This window comes from Pseudopipra pipra, chromosome 16, assembly GCF_036250125.1.
Source record: "Pseudopipra pipra isolate bDixPip1 chromosome 16, bDixPip1.hap1, whole genome shotgun sequence".
Classification (NCBI taxonomy): Eukaryota; Metazoa; Chordata; class Aves; order Passeriformes; family Pipridae; genus Pseudopipra; species Pseudopipra pipra.
Genome location: NC_087564.1, coordinates 2,780,514 through 2,804,679, shown reverse-complemented (window position 1 = coordinate 2,804,679; position 24,166 = coordinate 2,780,514). Strand labels below are relative to the sequence as shown.

At 51.7% G+C, this 24,166-nt stretch overlaps 2 protein-coding genes across 6 annotated transcripts; one reads left to right on the top strand and one right to left on the bottom strand.

Annotated features, from left to right (window-relative positions):
* Nucleotides 1-9: 9 nt before the first annotated feature.
* Nucleotides 10-18,734, bottom strand: LUC7L (LUC7 like). Of its 3 annotated transcripts, none has more exons than XM_064672670.1 (11): nucleotides 18,555-18,734; nucleotides 17,904-17,974; nucleotides 16,700-16,794; nucleotides 11,997-12,095; nucleotides 11,182-11,292; nucleotides 10,559-10,702; nucleotides 9,976-10,152; nucleotides 9,199-9,287; nucleotides 4,846-4,875; nucleotides 3,807-3,971; nucleotides 10-1,451 (listed from the first exon to the last, which is right to left on the bottom strand). In XM_064672670.1, the coding sequence occupies exons 4-11, from the start codon at nucleotides 12,090-12,092 to the stop codon at nucleotides 1,310-1,312; spliced, it is 954 nt and encodes a 317-aa protein (XP_064528740.1). In that variant the 5' UTR covers nucleotides 12,093-12,095; nucleotides 16,700-16,794; nucleotides 17,904-17,974; nucleotides 18,555-18,734; the 3' UTR covers nucleotides 10-1,309. The 3 variants fall into 3 exon arrangements, with proteins under 3 accessions (XP_064528740.1, XP_064528741.1, XP_064528739.1); XM_064672671.1 differs by lacking the exon at nucleotides 17,904-17,974 and adding an exon at nucleotides 2,722-2,783; XM_064672669.1 differs by lacking the exon at nucleotides 17,904-17,974 and having other exon boundaries at nucleotides 18,555-18,733.
* Nucleotides 18,735-19,259: 525 nt separating this feature from the next.
* Nucleotides 19,260-23,940, top strand: PERCC1 (proline and glutamate rich with coiled coil 1). 3 transcript variants are annotated; one of them, XM_064672674.1, is made up of 3 exons: nucleotides 19,260-21,589; nucleotides 21,714-21,820; nucleotides 23,062-23,940. In XM_064672674.1, the coding sequence occupies exon 3, from the start codon at nucleotides 23,093-23,095 to the stop codon at nucleotides 23,792-23,794; it is 702 nt and encodes a 233-aa protein (XP_064528744.1). In that variant the 5' UTR covers nucleotides 19,260-21,589; nucleotides 21,714-21,820; nucleotides 23,062-23,092; the 3' UTR covers nucleotides 23,795-23,940. The 3 variants fall into 3 exon arrangements, with proteins under 3 accessions (XP_064528744.1, XP_064528742.1, XP_064528743.1); XM_064672672.1 differs by having other exon boundaries at nucleotides 19,260-21,820; XM_064672673.1 differs by having other exon boundaries at nucleotides 19,261-21,814.
* The last annotated feature ends 226 nt before the right edge of the window (nucleotides 23,941-24,166 follow it).

Sequence of the window (24,166 nt, the reverse complement as noted above, 5' to 3'; positions counted from 1 at the left end):
CAGCACCGGGAAGCCACAAACACACATCTTTAATGCGCTCAGAACCGCGGCGGGAACAGCGACAGGCGCGTACACAGGGCAGCCCCGAGCGCGCGCCCGCCGCCCGCCCCTCCCTTCCCCCCCCCTCCCCCCGCGAGCGCAGGTTACAAAAAACAACACGTGAAACCGCGGAATTCGGTGTAAAAACGGACCCGGAGGGAGAGAGGGAAGGAGGGGTGGGGGAGGGAGGGGCGCATGCACAGGGGACTGACACCGGGGAGCCGCGGATGGAGGAGGAGGGGAGGGGGAATGCTGGGCGGATCCGCACAGCATCGACGGACCCCCCGGGAACGGTAATTAACGGCCGTAATTAACCGCCCCGCCCGGCTAATGAGCAGCGCCCGGCTCGGCGGGACACAAGGGCTTCACTCGCACAACTCCCACAAAACGCCGACCCTGGATGGCGACCAAGGGCTGGCACAGCCGGGCTCCTTCCTGCCCTCCTGGGACACAGACCCGGTTACAGATCAGCGGGCGCTGGGACACCTCCAGCCGAGGCACCTCTGCCCCCTTCTGCCTCCCTGGCCTTGGGAACACACCAACGCTTTTGGCTGCAGGTCAGAAAGTCCCCCAGGGGAAGCTCTGGCTACAGAGTGCACAGTAAACAGCCAGATGAAACCAGCCTCGGTCTCCCACTGCTTTGCTCACACCCACTGTCTGACCTGTAAAATCAGACCTGAGCCCATCTCAGAAACGTGCTGATCTGGTCACCCTCACAGCTTTCAGAATAAATCAGGGCCAAATTTTACCTGTCTCACCTCAGCTGGACAACTGAGGCAACTCAGGTGCTGGAGACATAAAAATGAGGTGGCTAAGCACTAAAAGGGATAAAAAAAAAAAAAATCAGGATTTTCTTTTGACATACATAAACAAAAGTAAAAATAGAATAAAGTGAGGACCAGCACTACTGGTGTGCTCACAGAGGGTCAGGGAGGGCTTTTGGGAAGGGCTGAAGTGTTACAAAGGTCAGGGCAGCTCAGGGCTCCAGGCACAGCACGGCCCCAACCACTGTCAGGACAAACACAGGGTGTCCACACTGGCCTGGGCTCAAAACCATCCATCCAGGTTTATTTATTCCTACTAAAACAAAACCCTGTTAAACAGTACGTAACTCTTGTGTTCTCTACAAACTCACAGCTATCTGCCAAACAATAAAAACCCCAAACTACAAAAGATGAGTTGTATTCAGTAAATATAAATGGGAAAATTTAGGCTTTTGTGTAGAATGTTTATCAGACTATTTACAGTGCAACACAGATCGTTTTTGAGTTCAGATCTCTCCAGCTTCTCTCTCTTCTGACCTCTTGGAACGAGATTTGCCGTTTGTGCTCTCGTGCCGCCTCTCAGAAGAGCTCTTGTCTTTCCTCTCTCTGTCTCGGGACTTTTCTCTCGAAGACCGATCTCTGGAAGATCTGAAGCACAAATGAAACCACCTCTATCAGCTTCACAGCTCAAAACTGTCAGTCACTCACAAAGTGACACCATCTTTCCCTCTCAGGGCTGTGGGGCAGCACAGGAATGTGCCTACAGGTCCCCAAGGTGGCAGCTCTGGGCTCTGTGGGGTTTCCATGAGGGAACACCAGCTCTGGACCCTCTGTCACTCCTTCCTCACAGTGATCCCTTCAAGCTGTGGCCCCAGGGGCTCTCTCAGGTCTTCCCTGGGCCCCTTATTAGTTTTCTGGGATATGCTAAAGCACCTGCAATTTCTCCCTCGTCTCTGATTCAGCTCTGCCCGTGCCTTCCAGAGTGGTTTTTCATTTTGCCCTAAGCTTTCTGTTCACCTGCTTTAAATACCAACTGGATTCTTTGCTCCCTCAGCCCTGGGCTTTTCATTTTGCATCCTGACAAACACTGGCCTTGGCAGCATCCCGGATTCAGAATGAGGATGACACAGATTTATACTGTACATCTTTCAATGGCCCTGCCCGAGTGACAGCTACACATTTTCAGCAGCTCTTCCCCGTGTCAGCCCACACAGAATTAAGCAGGAGGCTTCATATTGGGGTCCAGTCTGAAAGGCTGTGTCTTGTGTGATTCGTGCCAGCTTATGGAATAGCAGAATTCCAAGGGAGCTGATCCTGAGGGAGCTCTAACAGCCCATACCCCTTGGCAAAGGTGCCCACATTTTACTCCAAGGCTCAGTACACAGGTATTTCCTTACAGACACAAGAAGAGGCCCTGCCAGGTACCTCAAATGTTCCAGCTTTCATTCTTGTTGATTGTAAGGTTTGAAAATACTTCACAACTGATAGATCAAAACCTTACAGCCCTTTGGTGTCACGTGAGCCATTTATTTGTCATTAAACTCTGTCATTTAACCAGAACACATCACTCTGATGAGATTAACTCTCTACCTGTTCCCACAAGAGCACCTGCTGCCTGCAATCCTCCTACCCCGAGACCTCCAGATCCTGTGACACTCTTTCTTTCTGCAAGTGAGACCTCAGACCAGCAGAACCTGAGGGCTGTTTCTGTTAATTCTCACAGTGAAAAGAGAAACTAAACCTTTTTCAGGAAATAGGATTTTCCTGTTTGTTCTCTTGTTTTTGCTTTATTTTCTTAAACTGATCCTGGCCTGTCCCCAGTTCTCAGCAATTTTGTGCAGGTGTGTCAGTGCCAATCCCCCTGCAACTTTGATGGGCTGGTTTGGATGTGACCAAGGGTTCCGAAGTAATCCCTTACCTGCTCTTTAGTAATAGTTATTACAGGATCTTCCTCACTTCCTAATTGTCCAAACTTCTTTTCTTTATTTTTCATGTTCAAGACAGATTTAAAAAAGCACTTTAGTATCTCAGCCATTGGAGAATCAACAGTATTTACACCCCCCCTCAATTATTAACAGGCTTATTTTTCAGACCATTATTTCCCTCCCCTTCACCAGGTACCTTTAAAAGCTGTTCTTGCCCCTCAGCTAAAGTGACACAAGACACACAACAATAGGTTTGTTTCTGGAGTTGTAGTCCAGTGGCCTAATCAGGTGAGACAGTGCTAAAGCACTCCTCTATTAATCAGGAGTATTTAAAAACAGCCAGATCTAACTTCAGCAAGCACCTGGAGATAGACTTGCTGCTGGGCTAAGAAGGGCTGTAAGGAAATGCAGTGATTCCATTCAGTGTTTCTAATACTCCTACACCCTTGTCTCATCCTTCCTCCAACACAGAGGTTGTTCTGCTGAGTTTCACAGGAGACTTAAAGCCCTTCCTTGAACTATAGTGCTTCTCCTCAGCAATAGGAGAATTGTATACTCCTCCTGGATTCCTTTTTCCCTCCCTCTAGTGCTGATTCCTAAAGAATTACCTCTCTCTCTCTCTCTCAAGCAGCCTTCTAACAGACTTGCCTGAGACCCCAAATCATACACTTCCCTCCCCATGCCAGCACTGAGAGGAGGAATCTGGGAAGCAGAAGGTAACAACAGAAATGTAACATCAAAACTCCCTCTCAGTCACTTGGCTTTTGCAGACCCAGGGAGGCTCAGTTAGCTCAGACAGACCTTGGTGCTGCTTCTCATACAAGAAAACCAGGAGTGTCTCAAGGCTCAGCACTGCAATCAGGGAACCAATTCTACCTGCTGGACTCTCCTCTCAGCTGGGATCTTGCTTTAGAGTTACTGCCCTCACGTGAGGCCACTGGGAAATCCTGCTCTGGCCCAGGAGCTGGCCCAGGCCCCAGCACAGGCCCCTGCAGCTGCTGCTGAGAGCCACGGGATGGGGAGTCTCTGTGAGCCAAGGGCTCCCCTCTCCAGAAGCACTCCTGCCAGGAATACATACTTGTGTTTTGAGCTCCTGTCTCTGGAGCCCCGGCGGTGCCCTCGGCTGTGGCTGCGGGAGCGGCTCCGGTGGCGCCGGTGCCGGTCCCGGGACCGGGAGCGGGACTTCCGCCGTTCCCGGGACGCCGACCGGGAGCGCCTTCGCCGCCTCTCCCGGGACCGTGACCTGCAGGGGACACAGGCTGGCTCAGGCTCAGGACACAGGCAGTGCCTGGGATCTGCACACCTGAGCCCACCCCTCCGACATTCCCGAGTTACACACACCCAGAGCATCAGCACCCACCCCTCCCCAGCCACATCCCTGCCAGCACCCACACCCCTCCTCCTGCACCTACCAACAAAGTGCCAATGGATAGTACAGTTTTCCAGGAAGTTTATATAAAAAAGCTCCCACCGTTATCATAAGCACATGCCAAGGGCAGAGCTTACAACCCTGCCTCACTCAAAGTGTAAAAGCAGAAAAGAGGCCAAAGTAAGTAGCCTGTTTATTTATTTTAAATTACCATAACCCTAAGAGAAGCCTCCCTTGTGAAAGCCCTGCACTTTAGAAGCAGATTTGTTTCAACCTGCTCTAAAAACAAGAAGGATGCCAGAGGGAGATCTCCAGGTCCATGATCACACAGAATGCTGTCATACAATTCAGACACACTCTTCCAGAGATGTGGGGGGTTTAATCTTGCATCAGTATTTTCACATCTGAGGTATTACACATGTAACAGATATTTCAGACATTAAAACTATGGAAGTATATCAGTATATGCCTTGGAAGAGGCACCAAGGACATTCCTGGACTCACTCTGGAGCACACAGACCCCGTCCTGACCAGGCTGCACAGCCCCTGCTGTACAGCCCAACGAGGGACACCAAGCTGAGCAGCACCACTGAGGTGCCCACGCTGTAGTTCCCTTTTTTTTCAGGAAGTAAGGCAAAGAGACTGAGGCCACTGAGTGAACTCCATCTGTGAGACCCAGGAAAAACCTCAGCAGTTAAGACATAAACACAAACAGGCATTTGGTAGAACTGCAGAACTGGGCACTCACCTTCGACGATCTCTATTTCTTGATCCAGACCTAGAGGGAAGAGGAGAGTTAAGTGAGAGAAGTTATGATAAAGCCAGTTGGTTTTCAATAGAAAAACTCATCCACGCTGGCAGCTCTTCACAGGAACACAGCAATACCCCAAGTGATGTGTCAGTTTAAAAAAAGCTTGCCATTAAAACATTTAATTAGCTTCAATTTTGTGGGCAGTGAGAATTTGTCAAAAACTGAAGAACTCTGTGGAAACACCAGTTTCTGCTTGCAGAGCTTTCTGTCACAACAGAAAAGGTCTAGAAACCAGTTCAGTCTCTGATAAAGCATCACAATGAACCTTTCTAGGTTTACTATGCACATTTGTTATATATCCTTTACCCCCTGCAGTCTAACATCAGCTGGATCAACTCTAGATTTTCAAGAAGTGCCACTCACCAGTCAGAAAGACACTCGACAGATTTCTGGTTTTGGTTCTTTTGAGGCAGTTGTAATGTGAAAAGGTTTTAGTAAAGAAAAAACAACACTTTCTACCTCACTGTATTTGTTTAACAAATATTAGAGGAAAATTTGCATCAATATTTTATCCCTGTCTGGGAAACGTGAACTAGAAAAAAAGAAGGGACACAGCCAAAAGGGAAGAGCTGAGAAGTGACAGATATAAACTTGACAATCCTTCATCCCTGACTTAAAAAGCACTTGAGAAGAATAATCCAGGCCTCACTATTCTTTCTCACATTTCCATGGCTTCGGAGCTCATGTGTGGCACTCCCAGCTTACCGCTGTCAGCTTTTGACATAAACAATGTCACAATTCTCTCAACTTCTGCAGCACCATTACTCAGCACCACTTAAAATACCACAGCACGTGCAAGACCCGCCCTCCCTCTTCCTCTGTGGCCACATCTCAGAGCCAGCTCATACCAAACTGTCACGTGCTGTCTGAACAGTCTCCTTTTGCTTTAATTAAGAAGTGGCTGATCTCCCTGTTCAGTGACTTAGAGATTCACTCTTGTAACTGCTCCCCACTGCACAGACTTACAGGGGTGTTGCAGTCACACCCCTGGCACTGCAGAAGATGTGGCTGAAAGCTACACACAAAAATTTGAGAAGCAATAGAGAAGTATCTGTTTTAATAACATCATTTAAAACCACACCTGGGTAAGACACGACTAAGCAAATCAACGTGCACTGAACATTTCTTCACAATGAAATGGGGTTGTTCAGTCATGGTAGAAAACAAAAGAACCCCCAAATTTAGAGGGGAATTCAGGTAGGACTGTAAACAAGGTGGAGCTGAACTTGGAGTCTGCAAACGAGCCATGCACTGAGGCAAAACACAGGACCAGGTGAAGGAAAAGCTGATAAACCAGGAGAGCAAGGCAATAACCACACACCTATAACAAAACCTGACGGAGCAGCAGGACCTCCTGGAGGTGCCTGGCAGGCAGATGAATTGTTTTGGTGGTTGCAATTACTCCAAGTCCTTAATGTTCTTTTCATCCTGATCACTTTATTCCGAACCACCAGTGCGCACATCCTCACAAAGCCCTTCCACGTCCCCTGAAAAGCCTGGCTGCCCTCCCCTGCCTATGATCCGAGCAGGAACATGCACAAAAAATTCCTGATAATCATTCCCTAGAGTCACACTTCAGATTTCAGGAAGTATCCAACAAAACAGCTCTTTTCTTACTAGCCTGAATCACCAGGAGACAAAAGAAGACTGCTGTCCAGAGGAGCAAGAGGCTGAGCATGTCTATTTTCTTTATTTTTTCCTCTTTCTGGTCTCTGTATCACAGACTTTGTGCTGAGTTTCATAATCTGTCTTTTGTGCAGCCTAACACAAAGGAAATCCATTTGGCAACTCCACTGGACTTGTTTGCTGGTGTAGCCTGGAGGCAAACACTGAGGGCTGCACTTCCAAGCATGCCACCTCTCCACAGAATTCCAGTCTTCCAAGATTACTGGGTACCCAACAGCCGCCAGCAACACCAAACAAACGACTTGTGTTTATTTACCACTAAGTGTGACAACCCAGTTCACTCATTCCTATGTGGAATGACAGTTTATCAACAAATTAATAAACAGCTGAGAGAGGCAGAGTTTCACAAGGGTTCCCAGAGTATGTCACAGTGCCTGTCAGTCACCAAAGACTCCCAAAGTCAAGTCACACTCTCTCTTACTGAGTAACACCGCGAGGATGCTGCACATGAGGATATGACAAGAAGAGTTCTGCAGGAAACATGTTTCCTCTGGTTCCTTAAAGTATCAGGCTCTGGATAAGAGGCAGTTTGAAAAGTGGTAGAAGTCACCAGTCAGTTTTTGATGGAGAAGTGCCCCTGTGAGTATGGTGTGCACAGCTCCCAGCGGGTAAGGGGCTGGGAAATCTGGGATGCAACCTCAGTTCTGACACTGGGAAAACTATTGTCCTCCTTTGGGTCAAGCTCTCATTTTGGAAAGGCAATTAATTTGACCTCCTCTGTATGGCACTCCTGGCTCCTTCATAACAAGTTTTCTCATGGTATCTGAGCAGGGGAGCACACAGGTGCCTCCACACAGAGCCAGCCATGGTCTCTAAGCAGTGTCACACATGGAAGCAGCCAGAACTCAGACTTTAGGTCAACTCAATGCAGTTCTTAAGCCCTTCATATTTAAAGCCATAAATAAACATTCAAAAGCCATCTTCAAATCCCCTCATCAGGTGCATCCACACATGAACTACCTATGAACACAAAAGGCTCCTTAACGTTCAAGAACTGAGGGTTTGGGGATTTTTTAAAAACCACAAAAACAAAACCCCAGACACACCACAGGAGGAAGAAAGGCAGCGTTTTTGGGGAGATGCAGATCAACTAAGAGATCCAGAGGATGCTTCCTGAAGGCAACTCTGTTGAGCAATTTCCACACAGAAATGACCTCCAGGAAGAAGAGGCACCACAGAGACAAACTGAGTCCAGATCAGGTACAGTCCTGCTGTGGGTCTGACACTTCCCATTTCACTTCCACCTCTCTGACCACTGCAGCAGCCACAGCAGTCCCTTTTGATGATCTCCTGCACTCATCAGCTAGTTCCAGATTCTGCAGCTCCCAAATTTAACTGGATTACTGACAGTCTTGCATGGATACCAGAAAGTTGGGAGGCTCTCCAGAAGGTGCTGTTCAGCAGAATGCTGCAGCACAAACTGGCACTTCATATCCCACCAGGCAACGCACAGAGAGAAAACCCATATAAAACACCCTAAGTGATATAATAATATGTATAATACATAACAATTTGGGGTTTACATCTTTCACATTCCATCAAAATCACCAAGCCGCTTCATTCCGGTGTTTATTTGTCAGCACTTCCACTAATTATAGCCAGAAGCCAGCACCATCTTAGAGCACAACTCAGTTACAAACCTCATCTGCCTCAGATAAACTCTTCAGCTGACACCAAAGGTCAAAAGGAGCTCTCCACAAGCAGGAAGGTTGGGGTTTTTTTGATGCAAGAGGTACAAGAAGAGAAACACATGCGGTAACTGAGGAGATGTTGTAACAATGAGAACAGCATTCCCACCCTGCCACTTCCTCTGCCTGAGCCCTGCAAATAACCACCCTCCCCACACAGGCTGTTTAACTGAGCTGTTTACACACAAGGTGCCTCTTCACTTCAAGTACAGAAGAAATTGTTTTTCCAGTTCAGCTGGCAGGAAGCAGAAAAGCTTGTCCTGAGAATACCAACGTTCCAGCCACTCCCACAGCTCAGGAATTACAGACATCTGAGCAGAAGGTGACACACAGGGCCACAACCACCAGAAGCAGTCACACCTTGGGATATCTTGGATACCAAAGCTGTGCCAAAAGCACTTCACTGTTACTGTAGAAAAGTTTTGGAGCAAGACAGGCAAGACAGGCAGCCCCCCATTAAGGTCCAAACCACGACACTCATGGATACCAGCTCCACACTGTTGTCACCTACGAGACTAGAAGTGAGGAGGGCTGTTCAGGGAATTTCTGACCCTTTTGAGCAGACCTACTCCTCACTCATCTTGAACTTTCCCACTCAGATGCATTGGATGAGGGTATTTTATCCATATTCAGATTCCCAAGGACAGGGACTAGCCCAATATAAGCCTGAAGACTGCAGGGAGCTCCCATCTTTCAGACACAATGGAAATTGAGGCAATACACATACAATCACTCTGTGGTGGGGCTTTGTGCACGTGTTTCCATCTTTAACTGAACCTCAAGGTGCTCATACAGTATCCAGAGCTCATCCAACAGCTACTCCAGCAGCAGATGCTGTGTTCCTGCAATGCTAAGGTACGAAAAATCAGACTATTTAAAACCCAACTTCACAAGCCAGCTGTCAGGTCCCACTTACCGTCTGCCCATCCTCTCCTCTCGTTCTCTCTCCTCCCTCCGTCTCAAACGATCCTGGTTTCTCTTCTCTTGCTTTTCTGCCACTGTTTTCTAGAAAAAAAAACCCACAAAACAGTCCACATCATATTTCAGCCATACAGTCACAGGTCAGAGATCTGCAGGGAGACCCTTCCCAGAGCAAGACAAAGAACTACTTCACTGCATTTTATGTGCTACTCAAGATCTCTATCAAGGTTTTCATTTCCCTCAGCCAAGGCACTGACCTCAATATACTGAGGGAGGCACAGGAATCACAGCTCTTACTAGAGCAGGCTAAAGGTCTCTGTTTGCAAGCAAGGCCCATGCCACAACCCATTACAAACCTCTTCAGAAAACTCCTAATGGCTTCAGCTACTCAAGACCTTTTATGCTGATGTGAAACTTCAGTTCACACACTATGTGAAACTGCAGTTCCAACGTCTCATTAAGAGGCCTCAGAGTGACAAATTTCAGCCATATCAACCAGAAAAATACAGGTGACTGTACCAATGCTCTAAGGAATAAATGACAGCCACGGTCTGGTTTGACTGATTCAGAGGGTAGATATTTAGTTACCCAGAAAATACAGAACAGAACCCAAGAGGAGGCTAAAAAAGGCTCCATTTGAAGTTTCAGGGATTCTGTAATTGGAAGATTCTGAGCTTTTACGAGCGCTCTGCCAAGAATTCTGTATTAATTTATTAGAAGCGTTCAATGTCTTCGAAACTACAAAGAGAAGGTTTAAAACAGAGAGGATTACCCTCAGCTGATCCAGTTTCTCACGAATCTGAATGAAACCCAAGTGTAATTTGCCTCCAAAGTGGTCAGCAAGACGCCGGTCGTTGTCATGGAGACCCAGATACGCTGAACAGACTTCACACACACGCAGCTTCTGCTGCTGGAAACTGGATGCAGGCATTGAATTTCGGTATTCCTCCTAAAGGGAGGCAAGAAAACCCACACAAGTGTCAGGGAAGCCTTGCATTGTCACAGCCCTCCAGGGAAACCCCTGCAAAGAATGGCTTTCAAGAATGAAAACCCACCCCCACACAAAGGAGGTGCCACACAAACGCTCTGTGGGCACAGCTAAGCCCGACAGTCCGTCCCTGTAAAGGAACAGTGACCAAATATTCCAGAGGACAAAGCCCTCCCCGCCCCAGTCAGCTCTCTGCACTAGAGAAAAGTTTCTAAAAAGCTTTTTATCCACTGCCAACTGCTTGCTGGCACATGGCTGAAACTGGGAAAGGAGGTGCTGGCAACCCAGGGGCAGAGGTAGGAAGTGCCCAGCTGTGACACGTACTCAGCCCAGGCCCCTGTTCCCACCCACAGAACCAATGCCATACCTCTGCCTCTTTCTTTTTTGCCCGGACTTTCTCCACTTCCATCAGGATCTTCTGAGACTCATCAACATTTCCTTCAGCTCCCAGCTGTTCAGCTTTAGCTAGGAGTTTTCCAATGTCTTCATTCAGCTCGTGTACTTTCTCTGCCTAAAGAGGTTAGTTTTTAGTAAGACAAAAACACGATAAAGCTTGCAGGAAAACTTCTCCCTTCTCTTTAAAAAATACTGTTTAACTAAATCAGTTGCTGCAAGATGGCCGTAAATCTCCAAAAGTCAAGAGGTCCAACAAAAGGGATTGGTGGGCCAATCACAACAGTCACCAACACCTGGCAAAGAGAGAAACTGGGCATGGAGAGGACACCATCAGTTCTGCTGCAAACAGCAGCACGTTTCTGGCTTGCAGGACAGTACAGAGTCCACAAAAGCAGCTTCAGAAATGTCCTGTATTGGCCCAGTGAAGCAAGTTCCCAAAGAGGAAACTCCATGAGCATTTGCTAAGTAAAGAGATAACAACCATGGGGTGGATTTGCTATTCTAAACCATCAATTATCAGTGGTGTCAGAGACAACAGAGCACCACAGCTCCCACACAGACTTTCAGAACCAATGTTTAACAAGAGGCCAATACCTTTGCAGACACTTCAGCACTGATCTCTTCCTGTGTCTCAGCCAGGCGTTTCTTGGCCAGTTCTGTTCTCCTATCACACTCTGCAATGAAGGACTCCAGGTGATCCATGGCCTGCATGATCAGACAAAGAATTAGAAATAAAGATGTTCTCCATGCCAGATATACCTTTGACAGCCAACAGCCATCTGGTGCAGTCCCTCTGTAATGCATAAACAATCTCGAGAACAGATGCTTTGGAGAAAAAGAACAACAAATGACACTGTGCAGAACAAGTAATGTTTGACCTGTGCCTGGAACCTGACCCAGTTCCTTGACTCTGACACATCACAGGATGCTCACATCAACACTGCTTTGCACTTGAATTTCCAGAGCAGGAGCAACAAGTGCACAGACAAAAGCACTGGAATAACATGGAAAGGGAAGACAGAATTGTTCTTCCCCTTGATCTGTTCCATCACAGAAAGCTAAATCTGCCAAAAGTAAAACCACAGAGCAGAAGGGTTTTAATGTTAAATCCCCTTCTGGGACAGGGTACCAGGTTACAACGACCTGGTACAGAGCAGTAGGTGTGGGATGCAAGGAATGCCAGAGGAGCCTCCCAGCTAGCTGAGCTAATGGGGGATGGCAAGTGCCATAATTACTTGTACAGTTTCAAGTCAGCAATCAAGCCCACAGTCAGGAAGGGGCTGCACATCCTGCACTGGTCACACATCAAACACCATGATGAGCTGAAATGGTCACCGAGTTCTACTGCTCAGCTCAGTAACTTCAAGAAGCATTTCCCACAAAAGTAACTAAAACTTCTCCATACTCACATCCAGCTCAAAAAAGAGGTCTCTCTCTTTACTTGCAATCTCATAATCTGCTCGCAGTGCCAAGTCATGGATCTTTGTACATTCTCCCAGGTCCATTCGCTGCGGAAGAGAAAAAGGAAGACTCGTGTAAAAACCCTCTGTTATAGCAATAAGCAGCAGATCCTTAGCTCTTGCCAACTGCATCACATCAAAATAAAGTCCTTTTAGGAAGAGCTTCCTTCTAACCTATCAGTAATACAACTAGCCAGAAGAAACACATGCTTGCCAGAACCCCTTTTCTAGGTGTTCCTGGAACAACATGTTATAAGACCAGCCCTACTCCTGCTTTAGGTCATAGCACAGCCTTAGAAACTGCTGTGAGGGAGCTGGGTCTCCTTCAACACGGCACCAACTGCAAATGTCTCCTCTCATGGAGCCACAGCAAAGCAAAGCATACCTGCACCCTGTTTAAAGCTCACCTGGAAATGCACATCTGTGAAAGGACAAGCCCTAATAACACATTGAAAGATACAAAATTGTAGGACAGAAACAATGCTTCCTATCAACAACAAATGGACTTAAAGGAATTGGAGTTACAGCCAGTGGAAATGCACAACCCCACGCTCAGCAACAACAGACTCTTAATTCTACAGCCAGCCCCTTCCCACACCCAGCTGCAGCCTGGCATTTTAAAGCCTGCCCAGCAAAGCTAAGTCCTACAAATAAGCCCATTTAATGAGAGATTTAAGAGCATCTCCCTTCCCAGAAAGCTCTGACCTGCATGCTGCCCTTCCCTCCCACTGCAGTCAATGCTATTTAAATTTATTTTTCCCCAACCCAGTAGTTAACAGCCACATGAACCCAAGTCGATTATGCTCTCGAAACAGAAATGGCATTTCAACATTATCAATTTGTAACAAAGAACATTTCTCTTATGGTAGAGAAAGAATATGACATTTTGAAAGCCAAAATAACAAAAGCCCTAACTGTGAGCCACAGTAAGAATGGCAGGGTACGTGTCAAGGAACACCCCAGCCCTCCATTATCTCTCCCAGTCACCACCAGTTCCAAGGAGCCCAAACCTGCACATGCACAACAAGTGTCAACTCACTGAGCTGCAGGAAAGAGTTAAAGTGGAATAACAAAGAATCCCTGTGGAACATCACAAACTAAAGCTTATGGGGACACTTATGGGAAACAATGTACTTGAACAGCAGTGTTTAGCAAAGAAAGCAAACTCCACCAGGTAAGACTCAGGTTTGCAGCAGTTATCTCTTATTAGCTTTTCTCTTTTAGACAAAAATAAACCAATTCTGGATGACTTGTCACTATTTAGCCTTTCTCATTTTGCTCAGATTTACCAGAATAAGGAGGCCACAGGCTACAGAAACAGACACTGCATCTAGAATAGTCCTGCTGAGCTCAAATGGTGGAAATTCAATGCCTACAAAAAAATCCCCATGCTGGTACTTTCAGAGCTTGATCATGTTCATCTTCAGGCAAGCCTCTTCAAAGAATGCTGGAGAGCTACTGGTTTTTTACCACAAAAATAACTCTTTCTATGATGTGATATATTTTTTATTCTCATGGTCATTCGACTGAGATCACTTTCCAAAACAGGGAGAAATTAATGATATTAGATGTGATTGCCACAGATCACAAATATTCTTATCTGAACTTCTCTTGCAAGCTGAGCCACTTAACCCCATTTCACAGAAGGGTCTCCAATCCAAAACTTCAGAAGAGCTGACAATGTGCACCTGTTTGTTAAAAGGGGAGCACATTCAGGTCTCACCAGCTTACAAACCTCAATTCTTCCTCCATGTCATTTGGGATGTTCTAAGGCAAGGAGATTTTCACAGGTATTGCTCACATGAGGTAAGACCAGGAGCCCTTCTGCCTCAAAGCATCCTCTCATCCCAGGGAGGGCTGTCATCACTCAGCCTTTCCACAGACATCACAACGTGCTCCAGTCAACACTGGCTGGTTTGTAACACAGGTGATCAGCAGAGCCTGAGTGAAGATTTAACCCCCCATACCCACAGACTGAAGACATTTAGATGTCACTGGTTAGTCCTGCTCACATCTCCTGAGCAATCCACATTCTGAGGTATCTCTTATGTTCTCTGCTGAACTGCTACCTCGCCACAGAGTGAAATTTCCACAAAGAAGGCTCTTTAATAGTGATCAGAGCTGCAGAGTTTCACCCAAGTGAAAAAAGAAAAGCACAGATGCCCCCCCAAAACAATTCTAAAACCTACAGATTTCAGCTCACTCATATTCCCCTGTCAGGGATACAATTAATTCCCTGAATGTAACCTCCAAGCTATGTTCAACCTGGGCAGCTTTCAGACTCATCTGTCCAGTTCTTAGTGGAGCTGAAATTCAGGAGGATTACCAGCTGTAAATAAGCTACAGTGGTTTTCTTTGGTCTCTGTATGTAAGGAGGAAAATTTTGGGAGAAGTTAGTTTAGTAAGTTAGTTTAGAGAACCTCTGTAGCTTATTTAGTGACGGGTTTAAACAAATTTCTGGAGCCAAAGAGAATAATCACAGGAACAATCCAACTTATAATGACAGCTCTTATGACCAGGAACGCTGGTGCACCTGAACAAAGCAACATCAACAGGCCTCCTGCAGCTCTCAGGAATATTCCAGAGCTTTACTGACAGCCTGGACTCCTTCTCTTACTCTGCACCTGAAGGTCAGTGAATGGGACTCATTTCAGTGAGCACAGCTACCCAAGAGATCAGCTTCCTGCTCGCCTCCAATCAGCCTCCCACCAAGGAATGTCTGCACACACAAAGGATGCAGCAGGAACAATGCCTTCAGGGGGAGGATGCAACACAGTCAGCACCAGAAGGCTTGGAGCATCTGTTGGAAGTTTCCAAGAGATCCAAGGCCCTGATTTCTGCAGCAATACACCTAGAGATGGGTGTTACCCCACTCAGCTGAGCAGAGCACCACAAGGTGCCAATGGAGCTGCCCAGGATCACGTGGAGAGCCTGCACATTCCAGCTCAGTTTCATTCCATGCTGCTAGTGCTGACAGCTGAAATGTTGTTCCTGTTCTGGACATCACATGTGCTCTCAACACAGATCTGGGGCACCAATACTTTTTCTTGCCCCCAGGAACCAGCTGAGAGCAGTGCAGAGCTCCACAGCCACTTCAAGGCCACCACAAGATCACCTGAGTGATCCACAAAATAACTTGTGCAGGAGCAGTTTTATTCCATCCTGTTCTTGCAATTGCTGAGCACAAACTCCACAGCAAGAGGGAAAGGACAACTCCATCAAGACAAGTAACACCAGAAGCAAGAGAAACAGATTCCTCAAGGTGCTTCCCTGCCCTGGGAAACTCATAACCCACCTGAACACCTCAGACTTTGGCACCAGCTCCCACAGCCACACACATCACGTAGTTCAACCCCTTCAATTCACCATTTACCCTCTTCCTGTAAACCTGCCAGAAGAGGCAGAAGGCAGCCTCTGGGCCCCAAAAAACTGTTGTAGAATCTTGTGTCAAAAAATACACCCTGGCCACAGCGACCTACACGAAGGATGGGGGTTTAAAATTCTGAAATGGAAGTGATATGGAGGCTGATGGAGCAATCACCGAAAAACATTATCTGAGGTTCAAATGAATAAAAAAATCAATACACAGAGATTGGTATTCAGCTCTTCCAGTCTTATTCAGAGGCAGCCACTGAGAAGCTGAAGTTTGAGCACTCAGAGCAGTGGCAGCTTTAGCTGTTTCTAGCAGTGCTGCCACAGTCCTGTTACAGCAGTGACACAAGCAGGGCAGCAGTGCCAGCCCGCCCTTTGCTGGAGATCCACAGTGTCCAGCCAGCTCCCAAAACAGCAGCAGGAAGGGCTATAAATAACCACAGCATCTTTAAACAACCTGGGTAAGTGGATGGGCACTGGGAACACCACAGCATTTCATGCAAACACTGAGGGTGAGGGTGGATTTCAAACACCCCCATTCACCTCTGTCTTGGAATTCTGTAACACAGCAACGGGGACAAGACGTGCAGTGTTTTCTTTCCCAAGTCCCAGCTTTCATCTGGGAGCCCAAACTGAACACTCACCTCACTGTTAAAAGCCCACATCACCTTGTGCTCTCAGAGGGAGCACGTGAGCCAAACCTTTGAACGCTGGCCAGCCCTGTTCCCACAGGGAGCAGTGAAGGAGCAGAGAGAACTGTGTGAGACCAGTGGGGCAGAGAGACACAAAAAACAACCAGCTCAAACAACCCACGTTCGGCTGGAGCTGTGACCTGCCATGGCCACCCCACCAGGAATGATGGAATAGCTGCTGTTCCATCAGGAAACATCACATGGTTGGAGAGAGGAGACTGACTACCTCCAAGGACTATTGCAGCTGCTAAGAAAACACCTGCTAAGCTGAAGATGCAACAGTGAACTAGAGCACCCAGGGCAGCAGCCGACCTACAGTCTGGGAACCACCACAGGACAAGTTTTAGGCTCTGACCACCTCAAACTGCTAAAAGAGAAAGAATTTTACAACTTCACATGGGATTGTGAGGGGAAAAGCATTTCAAGTGTATCTTAAGAGCTCCTGACTTCAGCAGTTTCCATACACAGTTCACAAAAGCTGGAATTAGGATTGTGACTGCTCTCTCCTAGAAGTCACCCACTCTGCCCAGACGAAGATGTACCAACATCCTCCCCACCAGAATTCCTGATGACAGAGGCCATACTTACTGTTCCAGCCAGGATATCATGGGGACAGCAATCCAGGAGGTGGCTCTTGCAAACACGATCGTCTGTAAACTTCACCCTTTGTCTGGTTTCATCTCCTGCAATTCATGTGTGGTTTAAATAAGGAGACATTAGAACACCCAGGGAACACAGGCGTGGGCACGAGCATTTCACCTCAAAATGCAGATTAAAGTACTTGGTGCTCCTGCTCCCCAAATTTACTCAAAAAAAAAAACCAAACCAAAAAAAAAACCAAACCAGCTTAGAGGGCAACAGGATATTCTGGAACACTTATAATTGGCAACAAACACTGTTTTAGCATTTATTCATCCAGGACACCATGTTAAACACAGTGCTGGCGAGCCAAGCAACGTCCAAGGCCTGTCATCCATATAAAGAGGCAGCACAGCCAGAAGAGAGAAAAGGAGACAGACAGGCTGGCTCCCAGCCAAAAACTGCTAATTTTTTTTCCACCCCTTTTTTTTTTTGTTTTGCTGTGAGGAAGGGGCAGGAGATACCAAACCCCACGGATCAGCAAACAGGGCTGTGCTGGGCAGTTTTTACAGGCAGCTGCTCTTTGCTCACGTGGTAACTAAGCCACCAGTCCTTTTGGTGTGGAACCCAACTATGCAGTGTGCTCTTCCCAGGCCGTGCAAAGGTGAGCTTGGCCTGGAACACACCCACCCTCAGCCCACCCTCAGAGGACATTTTACACTCAGGAGCCACTTAAAACGACACAATATCAGAAAAGCAAAAAGAAAAAAAAAATAGAAAAAAAAAAAAGAAACAAAGTTAGTCAATACACACTGCGAGCTCCAACACATACTATACCCATCTGCATTCTTCAAGACCTCAGCTGCAGAATTTTATGCCCACTGTTGAAAAGTTTTAAAGGAAAAGCTTTCTTGCCCACACCTGCAGTAAGGAAGTCAGGGGAATGATACATAAAAGTAAAGGCAAAGTGGTAATGGTATGTGACAATTTTAAAGCTCATCTGTGCATATGACACAGGTATGTGTAATACTAAAGTATGGGAATAGTAAAGTATTAGGATTCACAAGCATCCAGGAATAATGTTGTGTCTACTGAATTTTTTTTTTTTAATTTTTCTTTTCTTTCTAAGCTACACTTTTAAAGTTACTTGTGAAAAAAAAGCAAACACTTTTTTTTTTTGTTATAACAGCTTTAAAAATTGGTTGTGACTCACGGCTCGATGAACATGAGGCTTTTCTGCAACTCCCTTGCAGATTGATGTAGGCAGGCAAAGATACACTGAACCTTTATAAATAAAATAGAGGGGCCACAATTGTTCAGTTTGTATGAAATAAAAATATGGGAAGCAATTCAATAGCAACTCAATACACAGAGAAAAGAAAAGCACTTATTCACTTACGAAACAAAGTGCAAAGTGCCTGGACAGCCCTGCTAACGTGCCAAAGGGGATTTAAGTACCCAGCGAGTCGCAGAAGGGAGAACACAAACCGCAGCGGGGCCGTATTTTGCACGGGCTGTCACATTTCTGGTGCCGGACCGCACCCGGCGCTGCAGGCACACCTACCTAGTGCCTCTGGATGCGCGGGCACGGAGCCGGCCCTGGGCCTGCCCGCTCGGCCGGGCCCGGGGCGGCGGGGCTGGGCCGCGCCGGGCGCTCCCTGGGGCCGGGGCGCGGCTGGACCCCCATGCCGGGCAGGCCCGGGCCCGCCTCGCCGCCACGGGGCTGGGGCCGGGCGGGCGGGGGCGGATCGCGCCGCAGGTCCGGAGCGAGCGGAGGCAGCGGCCGGGGCGGGCCGGGCCCCGCGCGGTGAGGCGGCCGCCGAGGCCGCGGCGTTTCCTGCAGGCCCCGCCCGCCCCTACTCACCGTCCCGGGCAGTGCCCATGAGCTGGTCCAGCAGGGCCCGCATCTGCGCCTGGGCCGACATGGCGGGGCCGGGCCGGGCCGAGGGCGGCGGCTCCGACCGGGCGGGACAGAGACTGGCACCGAGAGCGGTCCCGGGGCCTGGGGCGGCGGCGGCAGCTCCGCGGCGGCGACGGCGGCGGGCGCTGGGCGGAAACAGCCACACCCTGCGCCGCGCAGCACGACGGGAACGGTAGTCCGCCGGGGGCGGGCCATGGGCGGGGCTTGAAGGACAGGGAGGGCGGGGCCGCAGCGAAGGGGCGGGGACTGAGTGAAGGGGGCGGGGCCGAGGCGAAGGGGTCCGGAGGGGCGGGGAATGGATGAGGGGCGGGGGAGGGGCGTGGTTCTGGCAGAGGGCGTGGTTGCGTCGAGGGGCGGGGCCTGTCGATGGGGCGGGGCTGGCCCGGGACACTCACGGCCCCCCCAGCCCGGGTACGCCCCGCCGGGATCGGGCCCGTCACCGGCGCTGCCCCGGGACCTGCCCCGGGACGTGCCCTGGGGCTGGGCGGGTGTGGTGGGCACAGTAGCCGGGCCCCGGCGGGGCGGCGGGGCTAGGCTGCGCTGTCTGCCGTCCGTCCCCATGGCACTGTGACAGCGGGGGACCGCCGTGGGGAAAATGGGGAGGAGGACTGGGGGGTAAGGAAAGCCCCTGCTGGGGCTTGGTGGTGCTGGGATGCATGGCTAGGGCAGGCGGGAGCAGCGGGAGGCAGGATAGATGCACGGACAATGGGATACAGGGACGAGGGGTTGAGGACAGGACAGCATAGCCCAGGACAGGACAGCACAGGACAGGACAGCACAGCCCAGGACTGTTCCCCCAGCTGCGGGACGGGGATAAGGCCGTGGTTTTGCAGCGGAGCTTGGGCTGTTGCGGAGCTTTGCCGGGCTCTGGGTGCTCTGTCCAGCTTTCTGAGCTCCATCTGCAGCTCCCAACACCCCGCGGGATTCACCTCCATCCCTTCACCACGAGCTCCCCGCCCCAGCTACCCTCCCACCGCCCCTTTGTGCTGCGACCGAGCTACAAAGGCAGCGAGGGTTGGTGCCGGAGCCCTGCCTTACAGACTGCTCTGTTCTACCATAATCATGCCTGGTTTTCCCCATCTTAAAGCTTCAAAGCTCTGTTGGCTTTAAGGGACCGGCAGTGTGTGCCAGCCTCGAGCAGGGAGTGCAGGATCAGACCTCGAGTGAGGGCTGTGAACGCCCTGCTTGTCTGTGGGGTCTCTGGAGGCAGGAGACCCTTTCCCTGTGCAATGGGAGCTCCTTGTGCCTGGCCCTGGCAAAGCCTGGAGCAGGGATGGCCACCCTGGGCCCTCAAATGGGTGCAAAACCACATGCCCAAGCCTACTGCAGGGGCAGTGGCATTGCCTCTCCCTCCAGCTCGCCCCAGAACGGTCCTGCTGAGCCTTGGGTGCTCCCTAAATGCGTGTTATTCCTTCCCACAGAGGATGGACACCTCAGCACTCCCAAATCTGTGAGCCAAGCCTTGTGCTCCCCACACCCTGCCCCACCCCTGGAGCCCCTCGCCAGCACGACCAGACCCTTCCCACCCAGGCAAAGGGCTGGTGCAGCCCTTACCTCCCAGCCAGGCTGAGCCAGAGGCTCTGTGAACTCTCTCCAGCTCCTGCACTGCAGGAAAATGGTCTGGGACAGCAGTGGCTGGGAACACCAGAGAAAGCCCCCCTTCCCTGTGGACCCTGGCGGTGGGATCAGGCTCCCCAGGGATGCAGCCGGTGGCCACGTCAAGCCGTGCCGGGCGGGTGGGTGACAATGGGTGACATCAGGGAGCGGCCCGGAGGGTGCCCGTGGCTTATCAGCCCCCACCCGCGTGTTTGCCCAGCGGTACCCGGGCGGGATGGCTGATGCCTGATGGCTGCTCCTGCCGGGCTCTGCCAGTGGGAGTGTTCGGAGAGAGAAGAGGGAGTTCTAGGGAGCCGGTGCTCCCATATCTACTCCCGCAGGGTGTCCCGAGGCTGCCGGCCCGGGGAGGGGGTGGGTACAGCCACGGCACTCCCCTCGCCAGTGCTGCACCATGCCAGGGGCTGGGGACCCCACCTCGGCACCGGGGGACAGCTCAGCACGGGGTGCTCGGGGCAGGGGGCAGGAAGGGCTTCGAGGGAGCTGTGGTCACCCCAAGAACGGGAGAGCAGGGCAGCTCTGTAGCAGGGCTGTGCCTGTCCCCAACCCCCATCGCCTTTGTCCCCACTCCCTGTGCGTCCCCAGCACTGGTGGCAGAGTCCAGGCACTGTGTCAGGCCCATCCTGCTGTCATGGGCAGGCTGCCCTGTGTCCTCTGGCCATCCCGTGTCCCCGGGCATCCTGCATCCCCCAGCTATCCATGTCCCCTGGCCGTGTTCTGTGCTGCCCCAGACAGCCCTGCTGGCACATCCCACTGCCAAAGCAAAACCAGGACCTCTGGCACAGCCTCCTTGTGATCTGAGCTGATTCCCATTGTCACCATCCTCAGCCCCTCAGGTGCTGTGTGGGCCAGCAGGGCCACAGGCCATGAGCAGAGACACGGGGCACCCCAGTGCCCCATTCACAGTGACAGTGCTGCCATCCAAGTGCTGTGGGGCTGGCCCAGCCATTCTCCGCACAGCATGTCCACCTTTGTATGCACAGGTTCCAAAACCCCTCCCAAGGCTGGTCAGGGAGCCCGACATCCGCCTCGGGGGGACATAAGGATTGAGATGGGGGGTCTGAACCTGCAGCACCTGGGTGGACCCCACAGAGAGGCTTTGCCCACTGCAGCGGCAGCCCCTGTTTGCAGAGGCATCGCTCCATACGCAGTATGTTCTTCAGAAGATCCCTACTCCAGGAGTCAAAATAGCATGAAATTTAATTTTACGCCTATTTGACAAAGCTTGATTTCGCCTCCAATCAGCGGGGAGATAAGAGCCCTCGGCACAAGTGTGCGGGCAGTTTGGCAGCTGGGGCTGCCGATTTAATAGGTGAATTTACAGGGACAACACTTGAAAATCCCCTGGCTAGTGAACCATTAAGGTGAGCCCTGCCTTCCGTCCCCGCGTCCCTCCCCGCGCCGCTCTCCCGTTGCTGGGTGCTAAAGCAAACCCCGGCTCTGTTTACCGAGTCTACTATTACAATACGGCTACCAAATATTTGCCAGCCGCCAGCTCCCGCTCCGCTATAAATACTTCAGGCCCAGGTGGAGGGACGGGCAGGGGGAGCGGCGCGGGAGCCTTTGCATGGCCGGGCGGCAGCGCCAAGGTGAGTGTGAGCTGCGGCCCCCCGGGCGATGCCCTCCGGCACCGCGGTGTTTCCCCGGCTGAGGGTGGCAGTGGGACGGCCTGACTCTGTCGCTGGGGTGGCCCCACTCTGCTCTGCCCACAGTCCGGAGAGTGCCTCGGGTGTCTGAGCCCCCCCACAGCCCACCCCAGGGCAGCACAGAGGCAGGGCCGGGGGGCCCGCAGTGGGGACAGCACTAAGAGGGGCGCATGGTGACCCCAGAGACGGCAAGAACGATCTCCTAGGCTGGGTATATGGCCCAGCACCATGTTTGGGGTGGCTGGAGCAGGACTGGTCCCCCAGGATTTGTGCCCTGCCAGGGCTGGAGCTGGGGTGATGGCAGTGCCAGGCTGGTGACCAGGGGTGCCCTGCAACAAGGTAGGGCTGGGGGCTCCTCAGCACAGGTAGCATGAACTACGGAGGGGTCTCATCCAGCTCAGCAGGACTCAGCCGTGGCTGGAGCCCACCAGGGCGGTGTGGGGAGGTGGTGAGTTCACCACATCACAGGGGAACCCTTGAGGCCATTCTGTGAGCAGGACACGGGGCTCGATATCCCTGGTGCTGAGCCCAGGGTGGCAGGGTGGGTGCTGAGCACAGGGTGGTGGGATGGGTGCTGAGATGAGCCCCGTTCACCTCCATGCACAGCCCTGGGCTGAAGGGAACATCCCACTGCCCAGCACCTCTGGGGGATGTCCCCACTGCCCCCTGGCACAAGGCTCAGGACAACATTCCCATTGCCCTACATCCCATGACTTTGTGGGAACATCCCTGCTGCCCCATGTGTCATGACCCAGGGATGTTCCCATTGTCCCACATCCCATGGATTCAGGTGGACATCCCATGGCTTGATGGGGACATCTCTGTTGGCTGTTGGGGTTCAGTTAGGATATCCCCACTGCCCCATGTCCCATGGCTTGGGGAGGGGTGGCATCCCTGCTGTCTCATGTCTTGGTGGGGACATCCCTACCACCTGCTGTCTCAGTGCTCAGTGGGGATGTCCCTTTGCCCCATGTGCTGGGGGAACATGTCCACTCCCCTGTATCCCATGGCTTGGTGGGGACATCCCCAATGCCCCACATCCCGCTGCTCTTGCGGGAGACGATCCCACTGCCCTGCAGCCCCACCCTGGCCATGGTGTGGCACAATCCACTGCCACCTCAGGGCTGCAGATCCGCGGTTTGGGGAGGATGCCACAGTGTGTCACCCTCACCCCACTGTCCTGCCCGCAGAGTGAGCCCAGGGGTGGCCCTGAGCACTGACATGGCTGCAGGTGTCATCCAGCCCCTGGCCGAGCTGCGCCTGCCCTCGCCCTTCCCACACAGCCTCCTGCTGCCCACACACCCTGAGCCCGACTTCCACAACCTCTCTGAGGAGGAGGAGGAAGAAGAGGAGGAAGAGGAGGAGGAGGAGGAAGTGGAGGCAGCAGAGGCGAACGTGAGGCCAGAGCCGGCCATCTCCAGCACTGCCGAGACCACCCTCCGGCTCCTCAAGTTCTCGGAGCTCATCAGCTGTGACATCCAGCGGTACTTTGGGCGGCGGGGCCGGGAGGAGGCCACCGGCACCCAGCCCGTGCCCAAGGACTGCGAGTCACCCCAGAGTGCTGGGGCCCAGCCCGAGGCCCCGCGGGGCAGCCCGGGGGCCATGCACAGGCTGGGGCCGCTGGCCGAGCTCTTCGAGTACGGCGTGCACCGCTGCCTGTCCCCGCGGGCGGCCGGTGGCCGGACACAGCGGCTGGAGAGGAAGTACGGCCACATCACCCCCATGCACCGCAGGAAGCTGCCGCCCTCCTTCTGGAAGGAGCCAGGCCCCGCCAGCCTTCTCCACACCGGCACCCCCGACTTCAGCGACCTCCTGGCCAACTGGACCGTGGAGCCAGGGCCGGAGCTGCCGTGTGCCGGGCGGGAGCTGCCACTGGAGCCGGGTCGCCCGGGGCTGGAGGCCGAGCCCTTCCCCGGGCTGTGACCCCATGGCCTCGGGGGCCCCTGGTCCCGCCACGTGCCACTCAGTTAATGATAAATCTTGTCGCCCCAGTGCCAGTGCTGGGGCACCTGGAGCTGCCGGGTCGGAGCCGGTGGTGGGATGAGTGAATAAATGACTCCCACCAGGCACCAGCGCATGTGGTGTCCTTTGCCACCCACCACTGTGGTGTCATTGCTGCCTGTGACAAAGGGCCATGGCTTGGCACGGCCCCCCAGGCCAGCGGGGAGCGCGGTGCCGGCAGGAGCCAGCAGCCCGTGTTTACTCTGCGGCACAAGCCGGTGGATCCCATCCCTTATCTCAGCCACGCCGGGACAAAGGGCAGCGTGGGGCCTCATAAAGCACCCGGCTGCCAGC